The 27,602-nt window shown below is 44.7% G+C and overlaps 1 protein-coding gene across 26 annotated transcripts in view; it reads right to left on the bottom strand.

The window, feature by feature from the left end:
• The window catches only part of kcnma1a (potassium large conductance calcium-activated channel, subfamily M, alpha member 1a), an 838,366-nt gene that overhangs the window by 65,433 nt on the left and 745,331 nt on the right, over positions 1–27,602 (bottom strand). For all 26 annotated transcript variants that reach the window (XM_038783288.1, XM_038783287.1, XM_038783293.1 and 23 more), the window contains one exon: positions 3,225–3,338. In XM_038783288.1, coding sequence (XP_038639216.1) covers positions 3,225–3,338 — 114 coding nt within the window. The remainder of the gene's footprint in view (positions 1–3,224; positions 3,339–27,602) is intronic.

The raw sequence follows: 27,602 nt of genomic DNA, 5'->3' as shown, positions 1-27,602 counted from the left end.
CAGCAGTTTCTGGTGTTGCAGATGTTTGTCTCCTGGATTTGCTTTGTTCCGAATATTTTAAACTACAGTTCCTGAAAGTTAGTTTCAGTCACATGATGGCATGGTTAGCACTTCTGGGGTCCAGATCGCGATGCTACAGAGACAGTTGACAATGTCATTCACTCTTAGCTCCACCCCAACCCGAGCTCAAATATTCTCCTTTGTTCAATATAGTACTTGGAGATGAACAGTCTAGAGATCCCAAATTCCTTAAATGCTGGTTCAGAAGAGGTCTTGCAGCCACTTTCACAAATTGTAATCTTACAATCCATAATATCCAATATCCTCTTGCTTATACTAAGCTGGACACTTGATTGCTATCCCTCCATGTCCTTGCCTCTCCCCTTCTCTGTAATCTCCTCCAGTCCCACAACCCTTGAAGATATCTGTTATCATCTAATTCTAGCCTATTTTACTCGTTCCACCATTGGTGGCCATATTTGCTGTTGCCTCGGCCCTAGATCCTGGACATCCCTCTTACAACTCCAAATCCATTTACCTGGCTTTTCTTTTTTAAGACACTCCTCAAAACCTTTGAGCAAGCCTTTGGTCACCTGACTGAATATCCCCTTATGTGGTTCAATGTCATCTTCTGTTTCATAATATTGCCATGATATGCCTTGGGACGTTTGTGTTAAAGGCACATTTTGTTTTTTGTTATTGCAGTCGAACATCCACTGTTTGTCTCTCAATTGTACTTAGTTGGAAAGTTAGCCATTGCTAAAAAGGGCTTCTGGTAGCATACCAACTTTACAATTACTTCTAAAAACCCTCACTGGCTCTGAAAAGCTAATTTTTCGTGATTAAAACACAACATTTTAAAAAACAAAATAGATTTCTGTTTATGGAAGTTTATCTTTAGTTTTGCCGCTGTCTCGATGTGGTCAGAATTTATTTCACTGTTTGGAAAGTTAAATTAGAAGCGAAGAGATTCAGTTGGTTTAACTTCCTGGTTTGTTGTGTGTGAATGTTTCAATGTGATTGGCTGCTTATAGTTGATTATGCTCGTGATTGGCCAGGACAACTGGCATCCACCATTGCCACTTGGTTCAATAGAGTGAAAAGTATTTTTCTTAATTATCAGTTGAGCTGCTCGCAGAAAAATACTTTTCACTGTACCTTAATACACGTGACAATAAACAAAATCCAAATCCAAATTTCCAATTGGCAACTGGCATCAACTGTTCCAGTAGAACTAGTTTTCCCATCCTGCTGCTGTTGCATGTCAAGACATCCCTTTGACTTGAAGCCAGATTTAAACGGTCATTGGCAAAGAGAAAAATACCACCATAAAGATTAGCCCCCTTTGTTGGGAGCTTTCTTTGAGCCCAGTGGCAAGCAGCCTTGCTCCCCCGCTAACCCCAAGACTGAGCACATTAGAATATCTGTAAACAAGTTGCAGATGTTGTGGTAACACTGACTAAAGTTAGAAAGATGACTGTTCTTTAAGTTCAACAAAATCCATTTCAATACACAATACTATTGAGACCAGAACTACAGTTGGTCAGCACTGCACTTTCCAACCTGATTTGTAAAAAGGCAAATGCGTGACAGGTATCGAGTCATAATGACTAAAGATCATTCGTTCGTAGGTCGGTGCTGAATTTGCTGATCTCAGGTAGGGTGCTTGTAGTTGTCCATAGCATCCTTTGGCTGGGGGAAGAATAGAAATTGGCAAGCATTGACCCTGGGACCTTCTAGGTCTAAATGACTCAGTACCACTTCCCACATTTACCCACAGGCCATGGGGGGAGAGCAGGACATGCTGACTGGGCTGGCTACATCTTCAATAATGTTCTAAAGTAATATGGATTTCCTTGAGAAATGAACAGTTGTCTTTTGACCTTTGATCAGTCAGGTTGATACAATCTGTACATAAACATTACAGCAGAAGCCCTTGAGCACAATGGATCTGAATTCTGTCCATATCATTGAACTATTAGCTAGAGTGGGAATGCCAGCCATTGACCCACATGTCTGTGCTACATTCCCCAAGGTGTCAGACTTGCATTTCTATTACATTTGACCCAAAGATCTACAGCTTTAATCTCTCGTCTTAACTAGAATAGCATTGTATAACACATTTTAAAAAATGAAATAATTGCTATTAGGTTTTAGGAAACATTCTCAAATCAGATAATAAGAATACCTAATTTACAACACACGATTTTACAGAGCTACTTTGGTAAGTTTGTTGTGAGGTGAAACTGAAACTTATTAGCAGAAAGCGAGAATTCTAAAATGTTTTCATTCTTGCTTCCACCAAGTAGGGAGCTTCAATGTCCGAAATGTATTCTCTTGTGACACGCTGTTTATTGGACCAGACAGAAGTAAAAATCAAGGATAGACTGTTCTTACTACCAAAAGTTTTCTTTCAAATCATTTACGTGTGGGTGACACGGGTGAGGCCAGTATTTATTTGCCAAGGCATCTTCGGCAGCACCTTCCAAACCCATGATCTTTACCACAGAGGCTAAGGGCGATAGGTGCATGGAAGCCAACAACAAGTGCCCCACCACATCATTCTGACTTGGAAATAATCAACATTACTTCATTGATGTTGGGTCAAAGTCCCTACATACCCGAGAAAGTAACGATTAGACACTTTCCTAAACTGCTGTGGCTCCGAGTTGAGAAGGTATTCCCACGTTTCAGCTTTATCAGCAGCTGTGGGAATTTGATCCAATGTTAGTGAAGCAATGGCAATATATTTCCAAGACAGAACTGTGTGTGGCTTGGAGAGGAACTCGATGGTGACGTGCCCAAATGCCTATTGCCCTTATCCTAGATTGTGGATGTCGCAGGTTTGGAAGGTGCAGTCACAGAAGCCTTGGCGAGTTGCTGCAATGCATCTTGTATTTGGCACACATTCTAGTCACACTGCACCGGTAGTGAAAGGAGTCAACGTTGAAGGTGGTGGATGGGGCGCCAATCATTTATAGACAGAGTATGTGTGTGTGACTTTCCTGGCATATTTTCCCTTGAGCGGAATGAATGATTGCAATTACCAACTGAGGAAGGTGTCACTAAGGCATGGAACATAATTTAAACACTTTACTCGAGGCGGCTGCAATGGCAAATATGTATCAAGTGGCTGAGATTGCAACATGGCTAGTATACACCACATTCCTGATTAATGGGTTAAAGGAAAGCATAGCCGAGAGGAGGAAATTTGATCCTCTTACCTAGCTCAGTCATCATTGGGATGTTGGCCCCGGTGGTGACAGAGGTCTGTCGGACCAGGCCGTGGACTGGACTGTTGTCTGGCGAAGTTCTGTCCATTCCCGGAGGTGTGAATCCTGGGCAGTGAAGAAATAATTCAGTCAGAAAATCTACCTCGACGACACTTAGCTGCCTCATTTAGAAGAAGCAAAAACAGGTGCATTCTTGCTCAGATATGTGATCATAGTTGTCCGATTTTTCCGACAGCCATTGTGAAGGAAAATCTCCCCTGTTAAGTGCAACCGACCATTACTCGTGCTAGTTTGATTAAATAGTATCGGTAAAAATGCTAATTCTCGAAATTTCTGCACAAAACCATAACTAAACAGCAAAAGCATAATGCTAGCACAGTTGTCAAAATGTAACTTATCTGCGCTCCATGTACAAAAAGATCAGCTTGAAATTGAGAAACTGAGAAGTAAAAAGCTCTCATTATAAAGCTCTCTGATGTGCCACAGATTCTGATACAACATGCGTTGCTGATAAATAAAGTATACACAAACTCCCCGAGTTGTTGAGTCCCACCACTGAAACATGATATTTGTATGGCTCCCGAAGGGAGTGTTACAGTGAAGGGCTACAGTACAAAGGAACCTGTCAGCATCTTAAGTTCAGAGAAATGACATGTGCTTTAAAGCCAAACAAACCCTCCCCACCAAAAATTGTTACGAATTCTAACTGAAGTGATAGCCTCGACTGATCAGACATTCCTCAATTTGGGAATATGGGAAGAACAGTAAAAATCAACTGCAGCTTCTCTTAAACCGAGTTCTTCCCCTCTTTTCTAATCTTGGTAGATCAGAAACTCCACACACAAGCTTTTATTCTAAACCCATTTTTGGTTTGGCACTCACTTTGATGTTTCACCAGACATGCCACGAGCAGCAACCTGAAATAATTTCAGCAATAAAGGTCACTTGATACTTATTTAGTATGTAGTTTCCCATCATGTTGCAGGTATTAATTTTACATGTTCTCCATTTGGGTACTTCATGGTGAACATAAAACCCTTCTTTATCAGAAATGTTAACTCTCAGAATCCTATTCCCCCCCCCCCCCCCCCCCTTGCATCCCCCACCCATGCACTCCATAAACATGCCATTTCTTTGAAGTCATAGAACTTGACATTTTTCATTTTCCATGTTGACAAGTCAACACCTAGAGCCAGTAATGCTGTATACATAATACATAGACTTCAGGTTTTTTTTTGAGGGCTTCAGGCCATTAGTTAATGCTGACACAATAAAAACCCAAGCTGCTGGTTTTTGAATCGTTACCTTTATATAAAAAAAAGGATCCCAGAGTTTTAGACAAAGCATATTCTTCCAATTGTTTTAAGTAATGCTACCCAAAATTGCTCTTTTGAAATGGAAATCTCCCCTCGATATTAATTACATATTTTATCTTTCGAAAATGCTTCGGCTTAAATGAAGAATAATATTCAATAGAATGCCGAGGACGAAGCTTCTTTCGAGGTGATCGGGTTCGGTTAAGTAAATCAAAGTGTTCAAGATTTTGTCTTTTTAAATATCCTGTGTTAACAGCTCTTGTTGAAGGGGATCTGTAATGTATCTTTCAGGATTATAATAACAAAAAGAAATCAAGGGCCTTTATTGTTTTCATGCAATTTTCTTGGCTGCAGTTTTGTTCTCAAAGTGTTAGAGCTCAATGCGGCTTGAAAAGCTCAACTTCTACAAATTGCCTGCAACTACAGGAGAATAATGCACACAAAGGAAGAGTGAGTGAACGAGGAGGTCAAAATACCTGGAAACAAAACAATTTAAATCACTAAACCAGAACAAAATGAAATGTGATTTTTTTAAAAAAAGATTCAAATAGCTTTAGCAGATCGAAACTTGATTTCTATTACCTTTTATTACCTTTCACCTACTGCCTTATTTCAAACAATTATTTTGTGTTTTATTCCTTTCCTGTCTCAATAAAAAAAAACTGAATTTACTTTAAGTTCTGAATGCTGACAAATTCACGTAATAAACAAGGGATCTTTAAAGTCTCCAGAAAATCCAGGACTCAACAGTGGGGGGGGGGGGGGGGGGGGGGGGGGGGGGGGGGCACGTACACCCACTAATACTTACACAACCCTTCTGCATCATATTCAAACCAACATTACACATTTTGTCCAAAGCACATTTAATATTCTTGGTGCCATTAGAATCATTCGGTTAAGCCTCCGTGCTGATGTAAGATGGTGCATGTATTTATACCGTTGGAAAGTATGGAAGACAGTCATGGCATACAGAACTACATTTTGTGTTATTATTCTTTAGGCCTACCGGAGAGGATTCTAACCATTTATTGTTTTTAACACTTCGGCCCACAGAGGATTACTGTAGAAGACGCTGTCTTACACTATGTACAGCGCTGTTCAGAAAATACAACTCCCATGTTGTTTGAGATTCTTAGTTACTGTAGTTGTGCACGAGAGCCAATATGGAAATAATTTTTAAAAAAAAAGAAACTGACAGTGTGCCTCTGTAGTATCGGTGACAGACATGCCGGATTGTCGAAGGATACTTTTATGGGGAACATAGATTGAGACGCCAACCGACACATTTTCAGATGGTAATAATCGTGTGATGTTCAGCAGATAGCGAACTAAAACAATTGTCAAATAGGGGAACAATCAGTGAACATCATGATAAATAAAACTCAATGACTGGATTAAATACTTGTTAATATCACATTAGTATCTCCTGCAACATAAATTATGTAAATTTCACACCAAAGCTTATGCGAAAATTATGCAGATTATAACTTGATTAGGCTTTTATCATGAGACCCAATTTGGCTTTTTTTATCTATTAAGCTTCAATAAATGAGGCATCTGAATAGCTCCCCTGAGCAGCTGCAGTAATAACTACACCAGCAGTTATTTCAGCTTTTGATGTTAAAGTAGTTCTACATGTACAAAGAGCAGAAGGGGGAAAGGGGAGGAGGGGGCGGGGGGCTGCAAAGGGTTGTTCATCTTAATGAACAAGTTTATATTTCAGGTCGTATAATCCAAAGTGGCTTTGACAAATCAAGAACACGGTGGATGCTGTCAGGGCAGTGCAGAATATACATAAAAGACACACAACACCGATTTAAGTACAGGTTATTGAAATACAGACCATGCTCCCCGCCCTCCCGGCAGATGCAGCGATTCATCTAAATCTAATTCAGTTTGCCAGAACCGTAATATACCAGCAGGCGGGAGTGGGTGACAAAGTCCTGGCCCAGCAGACTTGCTACCACAACAGACTATCAGATGGCAATGTAGTCACTATTCATGTTCAGTATGAGGCGATTTATAATCTATTAGGGACTAGTTTAGCCTTTGTTGATTCCTCTCTTAATTCAGCCATTTTACACTCACAAAGACCAAAAACACCAGCTACTGAAAGGCACAAATGTCGTACAACCAACTAAAAGTGTGCCTAACATTTGCGTCCACAATGAAAACAATGGGTGGAATGTTCCCCTATTTGCAGTGTTGGCTGAGGCGGGAAAACCCTCGGCATGCAGCTTGGGGAATTCCGAATGTGGGCGGAGCATATGGCAGGGGATGAAATGTTAATTTATTGAAATGAGGTTCCCGATCTTCCTGGGCGCTAACCTCGTTACGTCACCGGCGATGGGGGAAGGAAAATCAGAAAGCAAGGATTTGCCAGCGAGGTTCTGATTTCTGACTCACCCGAGACTTTGGGACCACGTTGCCCGTTGCGCTCGCACGTCGCAGGGTTTGCCTTCCCCAAATTGAATATTGACTCTGGACAATTATTTCATGAGGTAAATTCTCTTGAATGAGGAGTTATTGGCAAAGTCAAGAAAAAAGGTTGCTTCAGCAGTGCTGCATTGCACCCACTTTGTTGAAAGAGTGCAGGTGTGAGGGTTGGGGTTGGTCTCAAGTCCCTATCTGATACGTCACTTGTTCTTTCAATCCTGTCTGTGTTATTCTACAAACTCCACAACTGGTTCATTCAACGGTGGAGCTCTTCCTATTACACGCTGGACACTGTGGGTGTGATTCAGCGGATTTAAGTTAAAGACCTCTGAACAGCGCGTTTATCCGGGCGTTTCCTTCCTGCTATTCAAGGGCACATGACCGTTATTTTGGCCTCGGTGAGTTTCTCTCTGCCGAGCAGCACTGGCTCACCAGCAGGACAGGTTCCTCGCAGATCAGGGCGCCAATTTGACTGGCAGCCCCTATCCCCTCCCTCCTTTTCAGCCCCCTCCCCCCCATTTTTGTGACCTTCCCCCAACCTTTAAGAGAACCCCGGTAACAACAGCTCCCCCCCTCACCCTCCCTCTACCTGCAAGTGCAAACCTAGAACCCAGGCCCTGCCAGCCTGGTGCCCTGGCAGCGGCAGGGCAGCACTGCCATTTCCTGGGCTCAGTGCCAAGGTGGAGTGCCGGGGTGTCGCTCTGCCCCGTCCCCGACCACCCAGGGTCTCCAACGGCCTGGGAGATCCCCTTAGGGGCCTTTACGCCTGGTTAATGTGTGTATGTGTGCCAGTGCTAAACAGCACCCTGGCAAGGTTTCCCAGGCATGGTCGGTGAATCCGGGCCTCGGATGAATCTGGCATCCGGGTATTTAAATGAGCCTATTTAATACGCTGATCTAGGTCTCGCCCAGCGAGAGTGAGATCCAGATCGCGATGCCATGCGAGATTCAACAGTCTTGTTCTGACACCATGTCAGGTGCAACTAGGCTGCTGAATCGCACCCTGTGTCTCGGAAATTTCCATCTAAACTTGATGGCTTTCATAGGGAAGAACATGGGACTGGATCTCACCCGGTCTGCACCTTTTTGGAGTTCCCATTTTAACATGAAGATGAAGGATATATATGGGTGATAAATCACACGGGCACACAAACTGTGCTGTACCTGTAAAGAGTTATTGAGAACAATTTGATGTTGCAGAACAATATAAATTATATTATACATGCCAAAATTCCAAAGCAATGAACTGCTGCAAGGAATTGACATACTCCAGGATTCTGGTTTAAATCTTCAAATTCCAAATGTGCAGTTCTGCAAATAGTTTCTCTTGAAACCCTTAACATGGATTTTTTTGTGAACACGTTTTATCACGGGAGCAAAACTTGAAGGAAGGAGTAATCTGGAAGAAAACCAATACCACTTCTTCCCTTGGTTACTTTCAAAACCCTTTCCATTACATTTCACATCCAGAGGGAATCACTGTTCTCATTGTGCGCCATCTGATGCAAGTGACCATGACGTTTGATGACACAACATAATTTTTTCGAATAGTCCCATGGGATATTTTACATCAAATACAGCAGACATTTAATGATTATTTTGAAAGACAGCATCTGCGACAGTGCAGCACCCTCTCAGTATTGCGCTGAAGTGTCCAACTACATTATCTGGAACTTCAACCTGGGACCAGCAGCCCGAAGAGGCAGGTCAACTGAGTCCAGCTACAGAGTGCCTAAAGTTACTTTGCATCCAGGTTAGTGGGAATTATCAGGAAGATGGGAATAGGTCGGAAAATCTGCTTGACATCCTCCTGTCCCCCAGCCATGTGTTTCTCGTTGGCGCTGTTCGCTGGCAGCGGGTCAATGGGATTTCCCATTCAAGCCACCCCATGCCGCCGGGAGACCCAATGGCGGGGTACTGCCGGCGGGAAAAGTGAATCGCAACGGCCGGAGAACTCCTGCCTCTATCACAACTTGGCAATGTGATTGCAAACCTTTGAAACAACATCGAATTGAAAAAAACTCCCCATGGATCAGTGTGAAATGGAGGGAAAATATTTAGAACAAGACAAAAAAAAACTTTTGCAACAAATTCAGAATTGTGCCATGCCAAATCTAAACGGGGTCAGCAAAGCCACAAGGATTCATTTTTATCAGCCTGTGCTTGTTACGGAATGAAAGATTAAGAGAGAAAAGGAGAAACAGAGGGCGGGATTCTCCCAGTCCTGCACCGGGCCGGAGAATCCCCGCAACCACGCCACGCCGCCCTGACGTCAGCACGCGATTCTCTGTGCAGTGTAGAATCAGCACCAATTTGGCACGGGCCGCTCTATGCGGCCGGGCTGCTGATTCTCCAGGCAGAGCGGCCGCTCTAAAAAGGCAGAGTCCTGCCAGCGCCTGGTTGCAGCCGGCGGGAGCTCTGCGCGTAGGGTCAGGGGGCAGCCTGTGGAGGTGGGGTGGGGGGGGCTGGAGAGGGGGGAAGAAGGGCTCTGATCCCGGGGGTGTGGGGGGGCCTCCGATGGGGCCTGGCCTGCGATCAGGGCCCACCGATCGGCAGGCCGGCCTCTGGCTCCCCGGGCCTATTTTCTTACACGCCGGCCCCTGAACTCCCGCGCCATGTTGCATCGGGGACGGCACGTTGAGGGAGGCCACGGCGCATGCGCGGTTTGGTGTGTCGCACAGTTTGTGCCGGGATGGGAGGCTGGAGCAGCATGAACTGCTCCAGCGCCATGCTGGCCCCCTGTAGGGGCCAGAATTGGTACTCCCAGCGGCCCGTTCATGCCGTCGCGACGTGGACACTCTGCCGCCGAATGGGAGAATCCCGCCCAGGAACAGCAACAGGAAGTGTGCACAAAGTCTAATGGAGTGAGAGACAGGGTAGACAAATAGTAACCCAGAGTGGATAAATAGTGACAGAGAAACCAGGCGAAAAATAATTACAGGAAGAGAACATTTTGCCAGAGGAGACCAAGAGACGTTATATGTGGAAAAGGACCAAATTCCACCAAAACAAACAGACACAATGGGCGCAATTCACCAGAAAGATTTTGAAGTGTGGTAGCGAGCCGGAACTGCCGCAAACTTCGCCGACCCTCAGCCCAGCGAGGCCGGCAACGCTATCCAACGTTAATTGGTCCAGTTACACACACTCGGTTGGACATGTTAGTGGTCAGGCTTCATGGCCACAATCTGGCGAGTACCACACAGCTGCTGATGTACATCAGGTGGAGGTAGCAACTCCAGGTGAGGCAGCAGTTGGAGGTCTGATGGATCCCAGAACCCAGCTGGGTCCCAGCCTGATGCTGAACCTCTAGTACAGGGTTACTCGGAACTGATGGAGACGTTAGGGTGCAGTCTGGACATTCAGAGGGAAATGTCAGTGACGCTCTAGCAGATCTATAGCCGCTTGGAGGAGTCCCAGAGGCTACGGGCGCAGGAACGGTCATCAGCACTGCGTGGCACCCAGGCCAACAATGCTAGTTAGGGTGGCAACTGCAGTGGAGAGCCTGGTGTACGATGTCAGCACCATTAGTGAGGGTGTTCAAAGTGTTGCCGAGTGGCGACCATGGCCGAGGGTCTTTGCAGAATGTCTAACTCACTGGGGGACGTGACCCAGTGTCATGCTGACCTCGAGGTTCTGCGGGACATGTCCCGCTCTCAGATATGGCCGATGCACCGTGGAGCTTGTCCCAGTCGCAGGTGGGCATTGCTGAGACGCTGCAGAGCATGGCCCAATCACCGAGGAGCATCGCTGAGGGTGGCAACACCATAGTGCAGACATCGGGGAGCCGCCAGCTGCCAATCCATCCCAAGGTGAACCCCAGGGCCCTCTGGGCACTGAGCAGCAGGAGGGGGCACTGGATGCCAACCTGCACCCATCCCATTGAGTGCGGACGGTGGCCACCAGTTCCCTCAAGTTCCACCACTCTGATGAGGCCGAGAGAACACCATCCGGGAGAATGGGAAATGGTGTGACACATTGAACACCTTTGAGCACAACCAGTATGATGCCTCTGTCACTTTTTTCCCCACAATCTGGGCCAACCTCCGAACCCATGGTCCATCTCTCCAGGCATTCCACCCCCCCCCCCCCCCCCCCCCCCCCCACCACCGCACACACACACACACACACACACACACACACACACACACACACTACCGGGCCCACTGTTTCGGTCACCAGCCTCATCTTAGTGTCATTAGCCAGGTCACAGTGGGTACCCCTTATCAACCAAGAGCCAGCCGTCCATCCTGGGGTGGTTCTTGAAGAGGCTGGGGGTGATCGACTACACAGGATGTAACTATCGTGCACACGCCCCATGAAGTGTGCACACACACATGCATGATCTTCATGTGGTGGTCGCACACAAGCTGTATGTTCAGGGAGTGGAACCCCTTTCTGTTAACATTGGGCAGGGGCGAGGGTTGCCCCTGGGACGGATACACACGATCCAGGGGTTGGCCTGGTGGTGGCCAAGCACCTTTGCACCTCGTGCCTCCCTCCCACCCTCCCATGGCGGCCCAGCCCGTGGAGGATCCCCCACCCCCTCAAACGGCCAATGGTCCCCCACCTCCCGCGAGCACTGGGGCGGCAAAGCCCAGCGCCCTGGGCTCATTGCCTCTGAGCAAAGATGGCTACTCACCTTCTCGGCTCTCCACAGTAGGCATTCTACCACGTTCACTGGGCAGGGCTTTTAAAGAGGAGTACTAATCAGCACCAGCGTGACCACTTGCGAGGGAGGCCGATGAATCACTGGAGAGCGTTGGATAAGGGGTGGCTCCCATTAATTGTATGGACTTAAGTGGTGATAATTGGTGTCTTGCCACGCTCCGGCCAGATCCCGATTTTGCAACAGGAGTGGACTGGTTCCTTCACAAAATCTTTGGCGTCTGGCGTGATTCGCATTTTCGGCCTCTCCCGCTATTCACCAGCCTCGTTTCGCTCGAGCGAGGTGATGCTGGAGAATCGCGCCCAATTACGTCAAAATCCCCACTGGCAAAGGTTGTGAGCATTGAATTAAATATTATATGTATATTAAAGAATATGTACTTGAAACTATAGCTATTTTTGTTAAAATTTGGACCTTCTGCCTCACTGCATTAAGTCTAAAGGAAAAATTAAATGTCCCAAAGAGGGGTAACAATAATAAATCTGAAGAAGTCGTTGTTACAATGAATCCAGGTGAAGTAGGTGTCCAGCGATGAGACCTCTGAAAACTGAATAGCTAGCATGGCACGTGAATAGGTTTACATAAGTAAGGACTGAGATTAATTATAGAAAGTGTACTGGGTAATCATTATTAACCATTAAACCTGTATTTTAGGACAAAGCAGTGATAATCATGTAAACTCCAGCTACAAGCAGTGGCCACAATGCATGATGGGATTTAGGCTAGCTATCTTGCCCATGTTTTTGAGACACAGGCGATGTGTGGTGAGCAGATTACATAGTGGACGTAAACACGTTTTATCAGTGGCCTCCAATATCCTATGGAACAATCTATGAAGTGAAAAGGAAGCCACTTCTGAAATCCTGCCCCTCTGAAACAATGCATTGGAGTAAAGAGAATGCCAGTTCTGCCATCCTGTCCCTAATGAACAATGTTAGAATGGGGAAAACTTAAAATTGACATAAAACCTTTGGTAAACAACAGATGACAGGGTGAGGCTCAATCATGGGTTAATCGCAATTTTATTGGATAGGTTTGAACATGACAGCTTCAGGGATTGGGTCGAGTCCAACTGGGGTAGGCTATTGATTTTTGGAAATTGTATAATTGATGTGTTATCAGTGTTTAGCAGATCGGTCTTGGCATTATCCAGGTCCATTTCTCGGGTACACAAAATCAGGCTTGGGTTAATAAAGCCACCTTAACAAGGTTGTGCGTCGGCTCTGTCTATTAAGCTAAGGCCCAACAATTAGGGATGAACCCCACATTAAGGCTGGCTCAATACTCAGGCCTTGGAAAACGCTCCTATACCAGGTATGTGAATAAAGGAACCAGACATATCGTCAGCTTGCATGCTTTAATCGCCATAGATACAAGGTGAGTCATTAGCATGTCTGACACAGAATGAATAGAATATTGATCTGATTGTAAGTGCAGCTGAAGTGATTTAACTCCTTCACTGACATGCATATTTAAATTATAATTACATCTTATTTAATGCAATAGTACTTAAAGTCTTCTTGAACCACATGGCAGACAGAGGTTTAATATTGATTGTGTGATAACGCAGGCACAAGGTAGGTTAATTATCCGTGGGTCAGATGACAACCAAAATGAGCTTTCAGTGTTGATGAATGTATTTATTCCATACTCCTTATATGTTGGAAATGAATAAAACATTTTTCACATAACTCATTCATAACTGAAATGAGAAAGGTGAGCAAAGCCCTCAAAAGTCCTCCTGTAATGGTGTTGACAGAAAAGGTTATGGAAATCATTTAAAAAGTAATCAAAATGTCATGAAATTAAAGTATATTGAGACATGCTAAAGTCAAAGTCAACCAAAAGTGCCCCACTTTCAAAGGCTGATTTCATTTTTAAATGTTTATATATATATATATATATATATATATATAAAAATATATATAAAAATACACAGACATATATTATATATATAAAAATAATATATATATAATAGATAGATAGATAGTGAGTTTTATTTTGAACCATTTAGGATGAAGGTTTTGACTTCAAACATTGCTGGACAAATGGCAAATAAATCCAAATAGGGAATTCAGGAGCACCTTCTTTACTTAGAGATTGGTTAAAATATGGAATTCACGACCACAATGTGTAGTAGCAAAGGGGCATTTGAGGGGAAACTTGATGAAGACATGGGCGGTACAGTGGTTAGCATTGCTGCCCCAAGGCAGGGGGAGTTTGCACATTCTCATAGTGTCTGCGTGGGTTTCCTCCGGTTTCCTCCCACTGTCCAAATATGTGCAGGTTTGGTGAATTGGCCATGATCAGTGCGCAGGGTTACGGAGATAGGGCTGGGGAAGAGTACTCTTTCGGCGGGTCAGTACAGACCCGATGGGCTGAATGGCCTCCTTCTACATTGTTCGGATTCAATGAGAGAGAAAGGAATAGAAGGTTATTTTATAGGGTGAGATGAGGGGTGATCAGAGGAAGCTCTTTTGGAGTGTAAGTACTGTTTGGGCGGACAGAACATTTACCACAGACACAGGCCAATGTAATAAAATGGAATTAAGAAAAAAATTATTTAAAAATAGGCAGCTAATAGGGATGATTTACATCTTCTTAATGCATTAAATCAAAGATGTATGATTGGTGATAACCAAAGGAAATTAGTTCTGGCAGATTGCCATTGGATTGGAGCCCTGCTGTAAAATTCAATCGGGGCTGGGATGGGTTTTGGAAGCAGGTGGCAGTCTTCTTAGAGCACGCAAAAAAGGGACAGGCAAGATCCTTTCACACCTGATAAATTATGCTATACGCCAAATCCCAGTGCATCCATGAAAAGCCAGAGACCTCTGGTGGACCTGCTACCAGGAGATCCTTTCAGCAATCGGCTGATTTTAAATGCAAGCCAATTTGACATTTGAATGGCCTTTCTTGTATTTTTGTTTGTTTTTTTCAGTGTCCACAGCCCCATGTCTGAGAATTGACCTTGGCAGGCATTGTTTGTGGAGTTTCGTCCTCCTAAATGTCGCTGTGCCAACAAATGCCTGGTAGTCTTACATGAGATGTAAATGCCTCCATGCTTTAGATGGTACTATTCAAAATAAAGACATACCTTGGCGATCAGGAGCTGGCAACAACCATTTGGTTGCACTTGCCAAGGTGTCAACCTTATCAGCACTGCAGGTCGTTCAAACATGGTGAAGCCAAATGAGCAGAGGGCTGGGAGCAGAAAATATCATTAAAGATAATCTTTTTACCTGCCTTTGCTTGGCACGGGTGACAGTAGTGGATTCTGCACCGCATCCCCACGCCTTGCCACAATTCTCGAGTACCACAAGCTGGCGACAACTCTCCATTGACAAGTCCTATGTTTTTGAGGCTGGGTGATCAAAATAGTCATGGTCTCTGCTGCTGAGCAGGCAAAAATGTCCTGCTGGAAATGGTCTCACAGTTAAAATCAGCCCCGCGCATTAACTTTAGCAAGAGGGAAAGACTGATGGAGCAGACAGTGCAATGCTTGATGCCTTAAACTCAGTGAAGGAGGAGGAAGGGAACAGGAGGATGGTGTTTTAGGAGCTGAAGATAGAAGAGAAGCAGTGATTCCAATCATGTTCAGTAAAGAGATAAGAATGGTTGAGACAGAGAATGCAGTTTAAAGTTGAATGTGACAGACAAGATTTCCCCATTAGTGATAAAACATTCTATCTAGTTCAGGAAAGTGAAAACGATATGGCAAGTATGCGCCTTCCCCCATCCAACCTCACACCACCGAAGTGAGAAAAGTCTTCAGTGGATTTAAACTTTATAAAGAGTTGAGTAACGGAAAAAAAAATGTTTGCCATCAAAGAGAAAATCAAGTTTCTTCGAGTTGATTCTTGACACAGGAGTTCTATCCAAGATCAGAGATTGTGAAGCCCATAAACAGAGAAAGACCAAAAATTGAGTCTTCAAAGACAAGGTTGAGCTTTTATCTTCATGTCGAAAGTAACAAGATTATCACTGCCCCAAAGGGTATGGAGAAGATCAGTATGTAGTGATGCACTCTTTATGTAGCGAGAGAGATGGAGGTTGTGTACACTGAATATGTGCAGTCTGCGAAAATTATGAATGTAGAGTAAAATTATTAGCAAAGGAGAGGCTAAGATTTGGTTGTTGTCGATGCTGTGTTAGATTTGAATTGTAGCTTTCCACCTATAAAAAGCCTCTGTTATGATTCACAAGTGAAGAAGTTTGAAAAGGGGATTTTATTTTTGCACATCCTATTCTCCCCTTAGCCCCCACTCCCTCCAATTTTCTCTGCTGGTTTTTGGAAGGCACTGTACTTTTCTAGCAAGTCCATTAAGCTCCACACCCAAGCGATGATTCCTCACATTATGCAGAACCGTGCGAGTCTGAAGGGTGTTTAATAACTACACCGAATTACATAAAAATTATAGCACAGAAACAGGTCACCGAGACCAACAAGCGTTACTGGTCTCACGGCTCCCCTGGGATGACGATGAGGGGAATCCATTGGGTAAATGATAGCTGGTCAAGAGCGATGAAAGGTGTGTTGGGGCAGGGCAAGGATGGTGGAGCTAGACAGGCTTGTGACACCCTCATTGCATCAGGATTCCAGCCAGAATGGGGCTGCTGCAAGATCCCTTGATCTCCTCACAAAATGTCACTGTAAATGCCAGCAGATCCAGGGATTACAAACCCCGCATAAACAGCCAGACTGATGCTGCTGGATGGCAAGGAGTGGATATCTAACTGGGTGACATTCAAACATGGCGCCCGGACCTTTGACCCCGTGAGCTAACGGCATGGCCAGATACTTACTGCTCGTCTCTTTTTCATGATTGGCCTGGGCCCTCATTCCTGCATGTCCAATTGGTTGGCTGACGCCTGATTGCGCACGCCAACCTCACAACGTCCGAGTAGAAGCGCTGCCATAGAGACCCATGACGCGAGAAGATGATTCTATCCTCTGATTCATACATTTTATTCTTTCATGGGATGTTGAGGTTGCTGGCAAACATTTGTTGCCAGTTGCCCTTGGACTGATAGACCATTTCAGAGGGCAGCTAAGGGTCAATAACATTGCTGAGGGTCAGGGGTGACACATAGTCCAGGCCAGGTAATGAGGATGGATTTTCTTCCCTAAAGGATTAGAGAACCTGACTGATTTATGACAATTGATCATATTTATCATGGTCACCATTACTGAAACTAACTTTATATTCCAGATTAATTACATTTAAATTTCACCAGCTACCATTTGAACCCATGTCCCGGGTCTCTGGATTACAAGTCCGGTGACATCACCACTATGCCATCCCCTCGTGAACCTAAACAGTGGTCACATAGGCCTGGTGCCACAAACAAACCAGCACCAGTGGAACAAGCAAGGTGTCTTTAGCAGATCAATTAAGGGGAGGAAGCCGATTTGCCCCGAAGCCCTACCGGTGGGTCAGTGGGCAGATTCACTGACTCAGGTGGTTAGAAGGCATTCCAGGTTTAGTCTTTGTAACCTCGTTGCTCTCAGTAGCTGGAGGGCCACTAGAATTGCCACTAGAGACAGAGCATTTGAACTGACGGGAGGGTTGATTGAGAAAGTCTGCCACTGTTGGCAGTGTCTAATGGTTCAGCACAGGCCAAAAACGACCTGATTAGATTGGGTTGTGAGTTTTCCAGCAATTCAAGAGTCTTCCAAAACTTAAACAGTCATGACTTTGGGATGTCCCAAAGCTTCACAGCCAACGAAGTATTTTGAAGCACAGTCACTGTTCCAACATTGGGAATCTGACAATCAATTTGTGCATATCATAATAATCTTAATTAAGGCAGCACGGTGGCGCAGTGGGTTAGCCCTGCCGTCTCGTGGCGCCGAGGTCCCAGGTTCGATCCCAGCTCTGGGTCACTGTCCATGTGGAGTTTGCGCAGTCTCCCCGTGTTTGCGTGGGTTTTGCCACCACAACCCAAAAATGTGCAGGATAGATGGATTGGCCACACTAAAAACTGTCCCTTAATTGGAAAAAATGAATTGGGTACTCTAAATTTATATTAAAAAAAATAATAATAATAATCATCATAATTAGTGTCACAAATAGGCTCACTGCAGTGAGGTTACTGTGAAAATCCTCTAGTCGCCACACTCCCGGGGCCTGATCGGGTACACGGAGTGAGAATTCAGAATGCCCAATTCACTTAACAAGCACGTCTTTCTGGACTTGTGGGAGGAAACTGGAGCACCCGGAGGAAACCCATGCAGACACGGGGAGAACTTGCAGACTCCGCACAGACAGTGACCCAAGCCGGGAATTGAACCCGGGTCCCTAGCGCTGTGAAACAACAGTGCTAACCACAGTGCTACCATGTCGCCCTTCGTCCCATGAACAAGTGATAAATACCACTAAATTTGCTATTTTGAAGAAGTGATGTTGATTGTCGGATGAATATTGGGCCGGGGCATTGGGGTGAGCTCTTCAAAATAGCGTTTGGGATCTTTCGCGTTCACCTAAGAGAGCCAATGGGGTTTTGGTTCCATCCGAAAGAACAGAACCCCCAACTGTCCAGCACTCCCTCTGCACTACACTGGAGTATCTTCCTAGTTTTTTGTGCTCAAGTGCCTGGAGTGGTACTTCAACCCACAAGCTACTGACTCAGGTAATTGCTACCAACTGAGCCATGAAAGAATGGTTACTGATCAGGTTCGGCAAGGCAATCTTGAAGCTGTACCTGAGCAAGAAAACCAAAATCTCCAAGACAGGTGAAGGAAGTGGGAAGATTAATTGACGACAACAAAAATCTCACAAATGTAAATTTGGTCCTCTTCCTTTTTTAAAAAAAATTCACTTGTGTAAACAGAAAAATATAGATTAGGTGGCAGAAAGTGGCAAACAATTCACAAAAACTAATGAATATGGAACATCTTTAATCATCTACCCACCATAGTCAAGCTACAGCATGTGAAATATTTTCATGCTCAGAAAACCCCTGCACAACAGAATTGCTGTCATGTTAGCGAAATTATATCTTATTTATTCATCTAAAAGGTGAAATAGTCAACATTGCAAATCATCAATACATTCTATACATTCGTAAAACAGATATATTACGTAGAAATAAGTTAAACCTGAAATTTACGTCACACCTGAAAATAAATTAGCACATATATCACCAAGATGAAATGTTTTTTGTGTATATCCCCGCCACTTCTCAAAAGGCACACCGATCCCTTGTTATATATCGCATTATCTCCTTACTGCTCCAGATCCACTTTCCTGGTGTGTCCAGTTTGTGAATCAGAACTTGTACCAGGGATGCATGTCATGTCAGGGGCTGGTTTAGCTCACTCAGCTAAATCGCTGGCTTTTAAAGCAGACCAAGCAGGCCAGCAGCACGGTTCGATTCCCGTACCAACATCCCCGGACAGGCGCCGGAATGTGGCGACTAGGGGCTTTTCACAGTAACTTCATTGAGGCCTACTCGTGACAATAAGCGATTTTCATTTTTCATTTCATTCATACCATTTGAATAACTCTGGAAGCATTTCAATCAGTTATGCCCTCACTGGAATGTTGCTGACATCTCCTCCTGAATATCACAGCCATGTCCTAGCACCTGCTCTGGGATAACCTTGTCCAGTGGCTCGGCACCTGACTGGAACTCAGCAGAGTCCTGGGATCCAGCAGACATCCGACTGCTAACTCCTGTGGATGTTCCTGCCTCCACCTGATGGGAAATACTCCAGATGGTCCGGCCCCATCATATGAACATCATGTGAGAGGATGGGCTTGTGGTCAGTGAGAGGGAGAATGTAAAAGCTCCATTCAGACAGTCACCCAAGGCCAGAATTGAAGCCAGGTCCCTGACATTGTGAGCCAGCGACTGTATTGATGTCTGTAAGACATCCACCAGAGGATCCTTAAAATCTTTCATTTTAATAAAGTTCTTTGCTTGTTCTGAATGTTGAAATCGGTCGTTTCTCCTTTTAAAAAATCCCTTTATTTCCAATCATTGCACAGCAAAAGGAAAGCAAGATAAAACAGGGCTAACTTGTACCCCTGGGCACATGGCACTGCTGGATAGGGTTGGAACTGCCAAAAGCCACAGGTGAGGGAAAGGCACACCCCAAATGGTGCCAGACTATGCTAGGAGTTATGCTAATTTGTAGATTATCATAAATATCACTTGTTGAATAAAAATAAACAGGCCAAACAAGACTAAATCCCCTGAAGGAGTCAGCAGCATTTCTAGCCAAATAATAATCAACATATGTTGGATATTAATGTCTTTCTTGTCCATAATAATCTTTTTACTTGCGGTAATTCTGTTGGGCAGAGGGTAAACATTTAGTCGTTAACACATTTAAATAACCTTTGCTGCAAATTTACAGACCGAATCATCTCCAAGTTTCAAGTAGAGTTCCCATGACTCTCAATTTCAAGGAATATACTAATTTTCCACCACCAGTCAAATTTTGATGACATTTTGATTAGCAAAGTGAGCCAAATCCACACCAGGGATACTCCCAACCAGAGGAACATACATTGAAAATTGTGATAACTGCAAGGGTTAGCTCCAAATTAACTCATAATGTGATGGATGCAGGAAATAGTTATATATTGTATTTTATATTTGTTGCAGTAATGTTATTAAAACCCTGGTTTACGATACATACAGGCAGTATGTCTGCTAAAGCTGTGATTAAGGGGCCATCAAAGTGAGGTGATCATTGTTTTTAATAATTTACTTCTTTACAGCTAGAGGGCTAATGGAATATTGTTTTGATTTTGGAGGATCCCTGGGGTTGATCATTTATGAGGGATGGTGCTTCGCCACAGATAAACAGGTTTTGCGACATCTTAGTGGGAAGAGACCGAATAATGCATTATGATGTAATTAATGGATGGAGCCAGGTCTGTCTGCAGTTTTGTGGTTTGCCCATATGATTTTAGTCAGACAAAACAGCGCTTCAGCTGGCTGCTCAAAGGTTCTGTCCAAGGTCTTTGCACAGAGAGAAACAAGTAAAACAATGGTTTTGCAGTTTGCCGTATTAATAAATTGGTCTTTGAATTATATTGGTTTGCTCAATCGGAATATATATATATCTATGTGTAGGGAATAACTTAAAGTTTGGCCTTTTTTAAAAGAATTATTTGAACTGTTAACTATAAAACTGCTGCATTTCCGCTAATGTGATTGATTCGGTGTCTTCAACCATATTACAACTATAAACAACTACAGAGTAATTTGAAATGGTCTTTCCGTACTCAGCTCGAGGGTCCAACTGCTGGGACAGCACGTCCCAGTGAACACATCCCGACATGTCCCAGTGAATTCCCAACTTCTGCCCCTGACTGGACTACCAGGTCACATGACTGATCCCTCAGAGTACTCCCCTTCAAAGTGGCTAGCTACTACATTCCCCCGCCCCCCCCCCCCCCCCCAACTTTACGTCCCTTGTTACACATGGGAATAATTAAATTACACAATTGCTAAAACAGTAACAATCGTGAACATTTTTACACTAGTCCATCAATAACTCAGTCTGTCCGGTGACCTCCTCTTTCTCATAGAGTGACGTATCTTCAGGGACTGAGGTTCTTCTACTCGGGCAGTTACTGTTGGCCTTACTGCACAAAGACTCTCTCCTTATACCGGTGTTTCACCTTCCTCTGTTTCTCTCGTTTCCTGTGGGATAACAGTCTGGCCTGTCACTCACTGATCTGACAGTTCACTTCTCAGCAACCTAGCTATCCTGCTGCCATAATTGGATCACGTTGTAGCTCTGACTCTTGGGATGCTCTCGCACACGCAAATCGTCCACATACTTCTTTAGAATCTTCTCCTGTACTTTGACCTCACAGGACACTGGCCCTGTTCTGCCCACACCAACTCCTCAAACCCAATTTGGTCTGTTATTGGTCTTTTCCCAAACACTGGATCCTCTATCTCAAATGCTCTTGAACGTTTAAATGAACCATGGTTCCTCTTCTGATTCCTCTGGCGCGTCTCCACTCTCCCTACTAAATTTGGGGACACCAGGCTTAACCTGGTCCCCACCCGTTAGCCCATCAGCAACCCAGCTGGAGAAACTCCAGTCATCGTGTGCCGGCTGATCCGATATAACAAGAACAAGGTCAACTTGGTGTTTAAAGACGCGAGTGGCTGCTTCTTCCAGCCAGCCTTGAATGTCTGCATTGGCCTCATGGCCAGTCCATTGGTTGAAGGATGGTATAGTGCCATTCTGAATAAAACATATGAAAGTCAGCACTTACCAAAGCCATGGCGTTGTCTGAAATGAAGAGCTCAGGTATCCTATGGATTGTGAAACATTAGCGCAGCTTCTCAACTGTGGCAGAAGCACCTCAAACGTTTCCATCCACTTAAAATGGGCATCCGCTAACAAAACTGACGTGGACCCTAACCCATGGTCGGCCTGGCCCATGGATGTAACGGAACTGCGACAGGTGACATCTGCTGAAATTGGCAATGATCGCAGTGCTTTACCACTCCTCCAATTGCAGGGTCGATACCAGGCCACCACCCGTAGCTTCTCGCTAGCAACTTCATTTGAGACACGCCCGGATGGACACTATACAACTCTCCCAGTAATAATTCTCTTCCTGGCCTAGGGATGACCACGCTTGATCCCCAGAGGATGATACCATCCTCATAGCTAATCTCCTCTTTCTTGATCTGGTAAGGTTTCATTTTCCCTGAAGTTCTCTCTTCCACCATCCGTACAATGTCACTTTTGACAACACTGGATCTCTGTTTGTCCAGTATTTAATCTGTTGAGCCTACACTGGCAGTGTCTATAAAATTCCTGGCTATTCGTATCTCTTCCGTTAGTGTAGGGGGTGCAGCCATCTCTGGCAAAGGAATACGACTCAGGGCATCTGCATGGCTACTTGCTTCCCTGTACAATGTTTAATTGTGTACTCATAGGCCAATAAGAACAACACCCCCCCCCCCCCCCCCCCCCCGTGTGTTATCCGGGCCGAAGCTATTGGTGGAATCACCTTACTTCCTTGAATAAACCCAACAATGAATGTGGTCTGCCACTGTCTGCCGTATAGATATTGGTGAAACTTTTTGATGCCACAGATGACAGTTCGGCCCTTTCTTTCAATTTGTGAATAATCTTCTCCGGGTCTATAAGGGTTCTCGACGCATATCCCACGGGTCTCTCCAACCCATCATCCATTCTGTGGGATAAAGCCGCCCCAACACCATATGGAGATGCATCGCATGTTAGTATTATCCCCCCTTGGTGCGGTCGAGGTACACCAGTAAACATGACAATTGCAATAACTGCTTGACCTGGCCTAACTGCCTTTTTTTGACCCATCTCTGGCGATTCCTTAATAATGCATAAAGTGGAGCTAACATTGTTGACAGTTTTGGGAGGACCATCCCCAGAAAGGATTTGATTTCTGAGGTATTCCTCGGGGCCACTGCCTTTGGGATTGCTTTTACCTTGTCCTCCACGAGGTGCAATCCTTGTGCGTGCACCCAATAACCCAGGAAAGGCAGCTCCTTAGCCTGGAAGGTGGCCTTCTCACTCTTTAAGTGCACTATTGCTTCTTGGAATCCCCCAAATACTTGTTCCTGTCAGTCCTGTTACTAATATGTCATCCAAGTGTACAATGACACCCGCCAAGCCTACAGTAAAGTCTCCATTGTTCTTTGGAATATAGCACATCCTGATGAAACTCCAAAATTCGTACAACCCTTTCTGAGTGTTTATGGTCACATATTTCTACAATGCGCCATCCAGCTCCAGCTGCTGGTCGGCATGACTCATGCCTAACTTAGCGAACATTTAATCTCCAACTCTCCAAATCTCCAACCAGTTTTACATATAGATCTTCGATTTTGTCCAGCTTTACACCTGGTTCACCGTCAGGTCGTACTCCTTGCAGATGTGAATGGATTTATCCGGTTTCACTACTGGCGCAATAGGTACTGCCCATTCTGAAAGTCACACTACTTAAATGATGCCGTGGTCTTCCAGCCTTTTCAACTCTGTTTCGACCTTCTCCAATATTCACAGGGCACAGGTCTCGCCTTGAAAAATCTTGGGGTGGCTTCCAGGTTCACGTGAATGCTCGCCTCAACTCCTTTTATTTTTCTCAGTTCTTCCTGGAAAACATCTCGGTACTTGCTGATGAGCGAAAGAAGGGGGCCCCTTCTTTGATGCTAAAAATCTCTAGCCAATTTAATTTGATCTCCTGAAGCCAGTCACGCCCCATTAACATCGGTCTCCGGCCAGCCACCACGGGTAAAGGCAGCTGAGCGGATTACTGTCGGTAGTTCACTGGAGTCATCTTTGTACCTTTATCGTTATCTTAATGGTCCGCCCTGTCTATGTCGTCAGCCTGGTCTCGGTCTTCTTCAACCTCAGGTACTGGTACATCTGCTCCCCACTACATTGGCTGAAGCCCAGTGTCCACTCCCGTAGTGCCTTTCCCTTTCCCAATAACTCCACTGCGATTGGGGCAGCTTTGCCCACTTTTACATTATTGACATATATAACTTTCCACTCCCCCTCAGGACCATCTTCCATACTGGTGCTCTACTGTTTAATCTACTAGTGCTGGGCACCCTCCGCTTATACTTGCATTTATGTTTCAAATGTCCTTTTCTTCCACAGCTGAAGCATTCAGCTTCCCTAAATCGGCTTACATCTGGGGGGTGGCTTCCCTACATCTGTAACACTGTGCGCACTCTGGGTCCATGCTAGGCTGTGGGTTTAATCTCCTATACCTTCTGTCTCTTCCAGTTCACATATTCATTTCCTTGTTTGGACCAACAGCTTCACTCCTGGCGCCAATGCTGCTTGTGGTTCCCCGCGCTAACTGGTGGACTGCGCTGCCCAGAGCACTTTGTAACTGCTGAGCATCGTTCTCCATCCTCTCCACAGCTAAAGCAATCGCCAGCGCCTTTTTAAAATCTCGTCTGATTCTTCCAAAAACTTTTTTTTGTACGGCTTCACGTCGCGCCACGTACCAAATGATCTCAGCATCACATTTAACATAGCCCCAAATTTGCAATGCTCTGCAATCTCCTTGAGCCTCGTAAAGAAGGCTGCAGTGGTCTCCGCTGGGGATCACCTGGTCAAATTAAACTGGTAGTGCTGTCAAATGACTGGGGGCTTGGGGTGGAGCTTGAGTAACTCTACGATCTCTGTGAATGTTTCGGCATCTGGAGCATCTGGGGCGTTAAGCTTTGAATCCGACTATGTCTGCTCATCACATGCAATTAACAAAACTACGCTCTGCTTCTCCGCCGCCCCCCCCCCCCCCCTCTATTTCATTCAAATAGAAAATGAATTTCATGCATTTCACAAGCTGTACCCCCCCCCCCCCCCCAATCATCTGTAGCAGGATCGAATGGTTCTAGTTTCCCGTAAAGAGGCATTCCGCTTGTTCTCTTCCTCGTAGGCTGAACTTGTCTGGATTTGTTCTGCAACTCTTGCAATAGGACATTTTCCACTGATTCTTGCAATCTGAGGCACTGGTCTTTATCTCGTTGCTAATGTACTACCTTCAAGAATTGTCTCTAACAGTTAACTTATGAAAAAAAACAATGATTTATTACAACTATGAACAACTATTTACAGCGTGCTTTAAAACGGTCTTTCCATACTCAGCTCTTAGGTCTGACTGCTGGGACAAGTCCCAACACCTCCCAGTGAATTCCCACCTCCCATCACTATTTGGGCCAGTGGGTCCCTCCCTCAAAGAATGTCCTTTAAAGGGGCTAGCGGCAACAGAAATTGAATCTTAATTGTTCCTTTCACTCAGTTATTATCACTGGCAGAGTCTTGTCAATTCTTGATAACGGCTATTACATCTGAGCACTTTGCATCACAGGAGGAAGGTTAGGATAAAAGTATCCATGCACCCTGTACAAATATCCCTCAGCAGCAGTTCATGAAATGACTGACTGTTGGAAGGTTAGTCTTCATCCTGCCCTCATTCCAAACAGGAAGTATAGCAGAGGTAAAGTAACAAAATAACTTGCATTTATATTGTGCCTGTTGTCCCAAGGGGTTTACAACCAATGAAATACTTTTGTGCAGTCGCTGTTGGATAGGAGGAAAATACGCAGTCAATTTGTACAAAACAAACAGCAATGAGATAAATAGCCAGATAATCTGTTTTAAGGATATTGATTGAGGTAGAAATATTGGCAGGTAAATAATCAAAGAGAATCCTCCTGCTCCTCTTCAAATGGTATAATGAGGTCAATTTGCACCAGAAAGTAATGAAATGAAAAATGAAATGAAAATCGCTTATTGTCACAAGTAGGCTTCAAGTGAAGCTACTGTGAAAAGCCCCTAGTCGCCACATTCCGGCGCTTATTCGGGGAGGCTGGTACGGGAATTGAACCCGCGCTGCTGGCCTGCCTTGGTCTGTTTTAAATGCCAGTATGGTCTGGGTCTAACATATCATATGAAAGCTCTCAGCTCTGATAGAGCAACACCCCTTAGTATGGAACTTCTCTTGCCTAGAATTCGCCAGAGGAGTATTTATACAAGATCAGTCTGCCTCCGTCACCCTATGTGTTTCCTAGTCTGAAATTTGACAGGAATATGATTTAAGATGTGTTAAAGGATGGAAAGGGGAAATTGTAAAAAGGTTTCAATTCATTGTATTTGGAAAATGACACGAGAGCAAATATATTCAAATAAACAAGAACATTTACACTTAGCGTCAAATTTTCCATTGTAAATTCCAACATCCATACTTAATATAAAAACTGCCTATGTAAACATGTCACAGTGTAATTAGGGCATGGGAGCAGTGGTTAGCACTGTTGCTTCACAGCGCAGGGTCCCGGGTTCCATTCCCGCTTGGGTCACTGTCTGTGTGGAGTCTGCACGTTCTCCCCGTGTCTGTGTGGGTTTCCTTTGGATGCTCCCATAAATCCCGAAAGATGTGCTTGTTAGGTGAATTGGACATTCAGAATTCTCCCTCTGTGTACCCAAACAGGCGTCAGAATTTAGTGACGGGGGGCTTTTTCACAGTAACTTCATTGCAATGTTAATGAGAGCCTACTTGTGGCAGTAATAAAGATCATTATTATTACATCACCCCCCCCCCCCCCCCAACGGAGGTACTGCAGAACCACCACTAGAGGGAGCGACTAATAACAGTGTGACAAGCTTGCATAGGTTTTTCTCATTATACATATCAACATAGAATTTATAATGTAAACTAGCAGAAAGCTGCTATTTGAAATGGGGGCTGAATTACATCTCCATGTGCTGGTCCAGTTATGGTGCACAATAGCTCCACTCCACCTGGTGTGTATAATTGATTTTGATTCTTTAGGTGTAGCATCTCAAGAGATTGCCTCGTATAATGCATGTAAGTTTGAAATTTGGAGTGCAATTTGAACCCTGCCTGCCCAGTAATAGCTGCCCGGCATACGTACCTGCCTTAGACTCGCTAGGAACAGATAGGTGGGCATCCAAAGTCAATGGAATCTTTTTTTTTACGTGCGTATATTGGAATTAAATTAAGTCGATAGAAAGAAGCGATATAGGATCAGCAGGCACAGAATCTGTGTAGGCAGAGTTGAGGATGGGAGTTATGTACAGGCCCCCGAGCAGTCGTCAGGAGGTGGGGCAGAATTAGAAAGGCAAAATCGCAAAGGTAGATAAGAAAGGCGATGTTACAATAATGATGGGGGACTTCAATATTTAGGTGGATTGGGAAAATCAAGTTGGAAGCGGATCCCAAGAAAAGGAATTGATGGAACTAGGAGATTGATTTTTGGAGCATCTTGCGGCAATGCCCACTAGGGGACAAGCAATTCTGGATTTGGTGAGTTGTAATGAGGCAGACCCAATTAGGGAACTTAAGGTGGAGGAACCCTCAGGGGGCAGTGAGTGACCACAACACAATAGCATTTACCCTGCTGTTTGAGAGGGAATAGTTGGAATCCGATGTCACAGTCTTA

The sequence above is a fragment of the Scyliorhinus canicula genome, chromosome 22 (genome assembly GCF_902713615.1).
Source record: "Scyliorhinus canicula chromosome 22, sScyCan1.1, whole genome shotgun sequence".
NCBI classification, from domain to species: Eukaryota; Metazoa; Chordata; class Chondrichthyes; order Carcharhiniformes; family Scyliorhinidae; genus Scyliorhinus; species Scyliorhinus canicula.
This window is presented reverse-complemented; position numbering and strand designations above follow the sequence as displayed.